This window comes from Nelumbo lutea, chromosome 2 (assembly GCF_056320005.1).
Source record: "Nelumbo lutea isolate HS-2025 chromosome 2, American lotus-T2T, whole genome shotgun sequence".
NCBI lineage: Eukaryota > Viridiplantae > Streptophyta > Magnoliopsida > Proteales > Nelumbonaceae > Nelumbo > Nelumbo lutea.
Genome location: NC_142685.1, coordinates 53,099,150 through 53,107,907, shown reverse-complemented (window position 1 = coordinate 53,107,907; position 8,758 = coordinate 53,099,150). Strand labels below are relative to the sequence as shown.

The 8,758-nt window shown below is 37.1% G+C and overlaps 1 protein-coding gene across 9 annotated transcripts; it reads left to right on the top strand.

The window, feature by feature from the left end:
* The first annotated feature begins 919 nt into the window (after positions 1-919).
* Positions 920-7,939, top strand: LOC148870715 (uncharacterized). 9 transcript variants are annotated; one of them, XR_016107892.1, is made up of 4 exons: positions 920-1,047; positions 1,388-2,010; positions 6,884-7,182; positions 7,486-7,939. XR_016107892.1 is itself a non-coding variant. In XM_088972736.1 (3 exons), the coding sequence occupies exons 2-3, from the start codon at positions 1,553-1,555 to the stop codon at positions 7,122-7,124; spliced, it is 699 nt and encodes a 232-aa protein (XP_088828862.1). In that variant the 5' UTR covers positions 920-1,047; positions 1,388-1,552; the 3' UTR covers positions 7,125-7,400. The 9 variants fall into 9 exon arrangements, 2 of the variants coding, with proteins under 2 accessions (XP_088828862.1, XP_088828861.1); XR_016107889.1 differs by having other exon boundaries at positions 7,475-7,939; XR_016107890.1 differs by having other exon boundaries at positions 6,884-7,212; positions 7,475-7,939.
* The last annotated feature ends 819 nt before the right edge of the window (positions 7,940-8,758 follow it).

Genomic DNA, 8,758 nt, shown 5'->3' with positions numbered 1-8,758 from the left:
GTGCGTCTGTAGATGCTATCTGATCTGATGTCTGTATTGGTTACATGTCTTTTTCCCATGGAGTATGGACCGTTTGATAACAGATGAAATTGCGGAATTGAGAATCCTTGCAGTTTTTGGTAATATGGCCCAAGCTAAAGTTGGGTTGATTTCTATATTCTCCATTTCTCATTATTTAATATCATTATTTTATTCATTATAAAACAAAATAGCAAGTCGTTCGGTTCAGCCGTCATCATACCGCCCTTAAAATAATGGGCAAAATGATTGAGGTCCATTCAATGTTAAATCAGCCCGTTCAGTGACCAAAAGTTAGTGAGGTTGGCAAACATAGGACGTGGCAGCATTGAGAGAGTCAATGCATCTGCTTGTTTGCGAATTGCGATGATGATTTTGAAGAATAAATCGTCCATCCACCCCACGGATGAATGAAAATGGAAATGTTCGCAATGTACGTTTAGTAGTGGCTTGCTAGAACGCGTTGGAAGCGTTTTTGTTTCTATTTTATATAATATTCTTTTTATCGCAAACGTATACGTAATTTTCTTGATGTCGGCGATGAAACATGTGAGATCAGCAAATGAGTCAATCCTGCTGCGTATCATTCTATAATTCCCGCTGGTCGAGTTGCTAATGTTACTTTGAGAGTGTGTATGATTATTTATCAACTCTTCCGAAGCGAAGCAAATAGCAGCGAATATGATAGAATTGACACGTGTTTATATGTTAAAATATTATCCCAAAATAAAGTATCGATTGACCTTTTAGGGTTCTTCAATCCATTATTTCATTATCATAAATACAGAACTTATTGTGTCCTTGTCTATGATGATACGGCTAAATCAGTCATTTGAGAAAATACATTTATCATTAAAAATGGGATAATCATTATATCATACCAAATTTTTGGTATATTTTTCATTTTCCTCGGTAGTTCTTCCGAGTTCTGACTGACACAAATAATTTTTTTTTTTCTTTTAGCTTTATAAAAAGGTAAAATTAATTTTGTTTCGAACTTCTTGTCGCTCCATGGAAATATATATACAGGTAATCGGCGTTAGCTTTCTCTCTGAGACATTTCCCTCAAATTTTTTCTATAACCCCATTTTTTAAACGGAACATTTTCTCATTTTATAATGTGTGCGTCCTGGCTTGAATCCGGATTTCTTTGTTAGAAATCAGAACAGAGCAAGCCATGAATTTCTGCAGAAAAGTCTGTAGTTTGCCTCCAATCCTTCTCTAGTTGTAGCCTGCTATTTATTTGTTGCAGAAACTGAAGTTCTTGCACACCTTTTTCTCTGTTTGTCAGTAGGCAACTAAGGTACTGAGAGGTGAGAAAGTGATCAACTGATCAAATACCTACTTGTTGAAATCTCTGCAATTTCAGATTTTGCTCGAATTTTTTAGGACTTTATCCTGCTCCTGAAGCGACAAGTGTTCGAGCACGAGACCTCCAAAATTTCAACCTTGGAGGGCTTTCATGTTCTCCCTTTGCGGCAGTCTCAAGCTGCTCATTGCACTTACATGAAGTTTCAGGTCCTGGGTTTTGGAAATGGCAACCGTAGGGAAGTCGCACTCCCATGTTGATTTGGAAAGGGGAGGTCGTCGTCGTTCTGTCGCTGCAAGCGACGCAGGGAGTGAGGGAAGCACACGCTTCTCCGATGCTGACGACAGATCGTGGCACTCCCAGTTCGGTTCTACTGCCGGTGGGTCGTGTGAAGAGCATAGGTGCTCCAGTGTATCCGATCCCGAGACTGGGAGGACTTCAGGCCACCGCCGGAATTCTTCGGCGGCGGATTGTTCGGTGGAGGTAGATTTGGAAAGTGGGGTTCCGGAAATTAAGGTGCATTCGGCTAAAGTGGACAAGGATTGCAGGATTTGTCATCTGAGCCTGGAAAGCACTAATCAGGAATCTGGGATTCCTATTGAATTGGGCTGTTCTTGCAAGGACGATTTGGCTGCTGCTCACAAGCAATGCGCCGAGGCTTGGTTCAAGATAAGGGGAAACAAGTAAGTAAAAACTCAAGTATTATTGCATTCTGGTTACAAATTTTCAATTTTTTTTGTGAGAAAAAAAAAAAAAAAACGGATACTGTGAATTTGACTTCAGCTTCTTATTGTACCTCATCTTTTCCATACTGTGAATTTGTCAAATTTCATCCCTCAAAAAAAATATTAATTTCCCCTGTATTGGTATATTTCCTGTCAAGTTGAGGCAGGAAATATTTATCGTAGTAATTTCGTGGATTTTAGTTGGATTTTTTTCCCTTTTGATTTTAAAGCTTTTACGCTCAAGTCTTAGAGGTTGAGCTCATTTTTTAGGGGACTGAGATTTAAGGATCTCACTTAAGATAAAATACATAGTTTTAGAAACTTAAATAGGACGCAATATGCTTCTTTGTCATGGATTTATTATATAGAAAAGGAGAAAGTTAAAGCAGGTTATATCAGACAAAGGGCATCATAGAAATAAAGCAAAAGCTAAAGCACCAACAAATTATGCTTGTGTATTTAACTGAAAGAATGATTCCTTTCTTCTTTGTTTTGGAGTTCCAATACAGCAGCGGAAGCTTCTCTTCCTCTCCTTTCTGATTTCTCCTTTGCTTTACGCAAGTATTGGTTTGCTATTAGTGATGTGATCAGCATCAAGACGAGGGATTTATTATTACTTGGAGATACTGTCAAAATGGTATTCTTACTTCATCACTGACTGCAAATCTGAGATATTCCGTTTGTTTAATGTAGTGCCAAATGCATTTCCTACGGAACATTATTTCACAATGCATATCATTGTAAGAGTCCAAGTCACCTCTATCTTCCATCATCACTTTGTTCTGCTTTGACAAAATGATGAATCACATAATTTTTAGGTGAAAAGACCATTGCATTTGACCCCAGAAAAGTTGGATCAATCGTATATTTAAAAGAAACCGAGTTTTTTAAACCAAGAAAATACTAAAAAATTTCTCACAGAACCATCATTTTGTATGCACAATAACAAACTGCATGAAATTTTCATGTAGAATCATCAATTCGTAATGCACTGCATTCTAAAGAGTCCAGGTTCATAATGCTTTGCATTGCAAAGAGTCCCGATGAGATCCTTTTTCCATCATCTGCATTTTCTGTTGCAAATTAGGGGGTATAAATTGCATTGTTTTTGTTTAAAAGGACAATTCTATGTGGTATTATACTGTGGAGTGGAACAGCATGCCAGCTGGACAGATGGAAGAATTTAGATACCTATGACATGGTTAATATGACTAATGGGTACAGATGTGAATATCTCTCTTTTTGTTTTTCATGGTTTGAAATGTTGTTTTCATGTTTTCTTTTGGTATAGCTTTTCATTTGTTGTCTAATTGTATAGAAAACATAATCTAGTCAGTTTCATGTATTTTGATTTCATTATCATGAAGACAAGAAACCAAAAAATTTAATTAGTGCCCTTAGTTATTTTATAGGCATATTGCAATCCAGCTGTTTTTTTTTTTTACTTTTTTTTTCTCAGTAGTGTTTCTGGAATTATCCAATTAAAAGTTGGTTCCTATTTAATATCTCTATGGATTATGTTTTCTGTTAGCATAATCCTTCAACTGCAAATATTTCTTGGCAGTGTTCTATTAGGGGGTGGCAAAGGGCCAGGCACTGGATGAGTTCATGAGTTTGGGTCAGCCCCGGACTTTATCACCATCACATTTTTTTTTGGTGAATGATGCCTAAGTTGTTTTCCATCCCTTTCCCATTAACACCCTTTCTGCTTATGTCATTAACAACATAAGCCAACTTGATGATGCCATCTTGAAAAACTAATACTGTCGCACGTCTGGTTGTGGAAAGTCTAGACTAATAGAGTGACTCCTGATTTTATTTTTGATTACCTGAAGCAAAAAGTATTTTATCCATGGGAAGGGGTTATGTTGTAGATATGGTTCTGTACCCTGCTAACCTATTGGAGCTATAAGGGGAAATAAAGAGACAGAAAAGCACAGGCTTTGAAACAGGTATAGTATTTATTTCAGGGCTTCAATTCTGGAGTCTCTGCGAAACAAAATGTTTCTTTTCAAGAAAAAGAAATGAAAACAATTAATAACAGCAGAATTGTGGAAACAAACTCCTTGATAGCCGTAGAAAGGAACTCCTTTCAAATATCAAATACAGAATCATAGAGAGATCAGAGGATAATAGGAATCAGAAAAATACATCCAGATATTTCATTAACCACAAATATAGCAACTAAGACCAATATGACCTACACTGCCCCTGCCTCACCAGCCTATCCAAGCTTACAGCATTTCCACCTTTTTTCAGTCTTCATATTCATTATGCAAGCTATTATGAAGCAAACATTAACAATGCAAGTTGTTCAGTAGCAAATGTGTTTTCAATGCAGTTTGATGCAAAACATTTTCTCCCACTGGGAAAGGAACAATCAAGCTTTCATAAAATAATCGTTTCTTTGAGATTCATGGTGCTGAATAATTCTTCCATTCATAGTCAATAAGATTTGAAGTTGATTTGAAATTACATCTATTATATCTTGTTTTTCCCTTTTCAAACGTATCAAGATTGTTCAAGCTAGGCCTGCAGGTCTGGAATTTACCAAGTTTCAGTTAGGTCTGGAATTGCATCTCAACCTGTTAACTCCAGGCCTAGCACTATCTGTGTCAGAGATGCATTTGGCTGTACATTCCCTTCGCCATTGATGTAGGGCTGTTTGCTTTAATCACAAATTGATTGGCGATAATAGGGTTTAGAAATGTTTTAGTTATTGAAGATGAGGATATGTTGGGGTTAGTTCCTAGGTCAAATTGCTAAGGATTGCAGATTCTTCACAGGATGACGAAAATAATAAAAATTAAAAAATTTAATGTAGTGATGAAATTTTTATATTGAACTTTGTAGAAGCCTTCAAGTTAAAGGATTGTAATGGGTCGTTTAATTTGAAGGCATTCTGAGTAAGTTTTCAAGAAAAGGATGAAAAGTTCTCTTTGTGAGAAAAATTGTCAGAATGCTATAAATTAGGGTTTTCGATGGAGTTTATGGGATGAAATTTCGTAGTATACCCGTGGAGGGAACCAAATATGAAAGCAATTGGAAGTAGTTTGACAGAAAGATGAAAATGACAGAAAATTTTGGATTTTGACATAGTTAAAGCAAAATGTGTCTTAATAAATTTCAGTCGAGTAAACTCTTTCGATGAAGAATTGATGGGCTATTGATAGTTTAATGGCTGATTGCAGAATTAGAAAGATGGAGAGAGAAAACCTAGAGTGCCTAGATCATTAGAGTTTATAGGAATGAGGAATCACTCACCATTAGCATGGTATGCAGAAAACTTACTCAAATGTCAGGTACAATTGTCTCTCTCACACACACATATAGAAACTATAGGGGTGGCTAATCCTACAAGAACATGCAAAATGACCAAAATACCCCGATTATTGGGAAATACAAAAAATACTTGAAATTTATAAACTCTTTATTTGACCAATTGATTCCTGCCCTAGCCACAATCTCTTTTTTCTTGAAGGTTTTCTAATTCAGTTATATCCTTGTGGGAAATAACTCTATTTAGATTCTCCAATATTAAAGAATAAAACCTAACTGGTAAAGTGGTAAGGCAAAATAAAAGCTCAGAAAGTTGTGGAACTTTTCATTGCTCTAGACAGGTCCAAATGAGGAGCTATTTCATTAATTAGCTGTTGCAGGTAGAGTAACCACAACAATAACATGGTCACTCTAACCATCTAGCAGTCTCATCCTTTTGGATGACCAGTGTATATGAGTAGATCTCTTATTCCTTTTCCTCTTTTTATTTGTTTCTTTGACCGTTTGAAAGCATGCAATTTTTGGATAGCTTGGATCAGCCAGCTGGTGTGGTATTATACTGTGGTGGCTATTCCTAGAGATTGACCTGTTGATTGGACGGTGTGGATAAATGCAATAGCCTCTGGCTCAAGGGCAGGATGTTTCTATTTTTAGCAGCATTACAAACCACTGCTTCTTTTAGGTAAACATGCTCAGAAAGCTAATACCAACAAGGTGTATATGTGAGTAAAATATTGGTATTGCTCTTCAAGAATGTTACTTGGCTTTTCTTCATTTACATGGTAGTGTCTTGTCAAATTAGAGAAATTTAACTACTAGCTTTAAGAAGGCCTTTGTCATGGCTGGATTGACGAACATGAGAAAAACAAAATAACGATTTTTTTTTTTTTAATTCTCTACAGGTTTTGGTATCATAGTGGTATATTGTATTAATTGAGGAAAGTGTTCATTGGTACTGAATCTTTAGGATTCAGTGGTGTGAAAAGGTCTACCTGTATGATCTTGGAGGCATGTGGTCTTGATGTCAAAAATGAACTGTCCATCATGAAAGTCTCTATCTTTGCATGTCCATGAAGATACAATATTGAACACATCATAAGATAGGTATTGCAAATAAGAATTTTAGTGTTGTAAAATCTGTGAGCATATGGGTATGTGTATATGCACATATTTAAATACCAGCCAATATAAACTCAAAGTACGTCGAGGGGTATCATAATATTAAAAGTTGTCAAGTTGAATTGGCTTTGTATCTTCTTCATTGTTCCAAGCTCATCTTGCTGGTGGTGGTTGTGGTGAACTTTTCTTTCTTTGGTTGAAGAAGACCATATTGTTGAGTAACATGGACGTACCACAGCTCCCCACTTGGATTTAGATCAAAGTTTTTGTATAAAAGGCCATATATATAGTCACCTTCTTTGCAGTAAGACCATGCATTTTTGAACATTTAGCTCCACTTGGAATTAGTCCTTTGTATTCTCTTGCTTTATGCGTTTACTCTCTCTCTCTCTCTCTCTCTCTCTGTTTATTTATGCATTATTTCTCTTTACAGGACATGCGAAATTTGTGGTTCAATTGCACGCAATGTTGTTGGTGCAAACGAGACCGAGTTCATGGAGCAGTGGAATGAGACAAACAACCCTGCAGCAGCATCAGCAGCTGCAGCTGCTGCTGCTCCACCTTCTGAGACTCGAAGCTTCTGGCATGGCCACCGCTTCCTGAATTTTCTGCTGGCCTGCATGGTCTTTGCATTTGTCGTTTCTTGGCTTTTTCACTTCAACGTGCCAGCGTGAAACACCATAAAGTAGATCCACTCTCCCTCTCCTTCAATGATGGATGAGAAGCAATCAGGCAAGTCTTAAAGCCTCAGTATCTGTAAGGGTAACTGCCCCTATACCCTTGTCCTTCAATCCTTGTCTAGAGTATATATGAATATTATCTATATTCCTTTCTTTTTTTACCAATCTTATTCAGAGCATCCGCTGGCATATATTTGATGTTATATTTTTGTTGGTTTCCTTTTTTAAGGGGACATATAATATTATATGTACCATTATTGCTTCATTGTATGTCCTGGAGTGGTTTGTTCTTTTTTGTCTTTGTTCCTTTTCTGCTTTCCATATTCCAATGGTGGTCTGGGCAGACTGATTGCAGGGGGCGGCCCTCTCTCTCCTCAAGATAAGGTGATGCATCAAGGCAGCAAATCGACTTCTTGCACTAACCTTCAGATCAGAGCTCAGACTTTACAGTTATGGAGTAAGGCCAAGGGCATGCTTCATAATAACTTGTTCCACACATGCTATTATGATTTATGGTGAACGAGAGACTTCCCTTTATTTTTACAGTGGACATGACTTCTCAGAATCCTGGAACTAGGAATCCTCTTCTGGGTGTCTCCTCTTCAGGCCCATTTAGTTGCTTTTCTGTTGCACAGCAATTTTCTGTCAATTCAGATTGCAGAAATGCAGATACACACGCACACATGGAAAAGGAAGATTGAAAAAAAAAAAAAAAAATCAACAAAATAAGATGGTCCTGCCTTCTGCGGAGCTTACCGCCTTATGTATCTATCGTACACAGAAATTTGTTATACCTTCTGTTTTCTTTATCATGAGCTTTCGAAAGGATATAATGCAACCAATGAGAATGCAGTAGCTTCATGTCTTGGGCCTCTTGGCCCAACTCAATGACGCCGAAGGGAAAAGGACAGACCGAACGGAAGCCAAAATGCCCATGCCATATATTGTCCCTTTATTGCACATGTATTTACAGAAAAGCCCTCGAATGTCGGTTACTTAAGACAGACCTAGAGGCCCGTTGGTGCACCCTGATGGTTTTTTTCCCCGGCTAAGTTCAATGCTCCATCTTAGAGTTGAAATCCAAAATAAACTATATCCTTGAAGGTATTTTCCAACATGAGTTTTTTTTTATTCTTTTCTTCTTTTTTCTTTTTTTCTTGTTTCACGAAAAAATAAAAACTCACTATTGGATGTGTTTTTGTCTTTCCGTCATCATAGATTATCATTTTCCCTTTCCCTTTCTCAAAACAAAATGTAGATTTTCTTTTTGTCTTTCTGGTATCCTAGTCAAACCCTCAGTTGATTGCTTATAAGTTTTTATGGTAGCGTATCTTTTTGGCATCATAAGCGAACCCATTTTTTAATTAAAAAATCTTGTTTAAAAGGATGCAGAGTGCACATGTGGTTTGTTTAGTTTACGGGAATGGAGGGCTTGGAATAGGAACTAGAATGATCATTCTAACTGTGGTTAGGTGGAACGGAATTTCATTCCCATTCCTGTTGAAATGGCATTTCTCCATTTGAAAAAATTGTTATTCCCTCCCTCTCTGAAATGAGAGATCAAATCAACCCTCCACAACCTCTCACAACACATTCTTGCCGTGTAATGGGAACACCTCTCTATGATA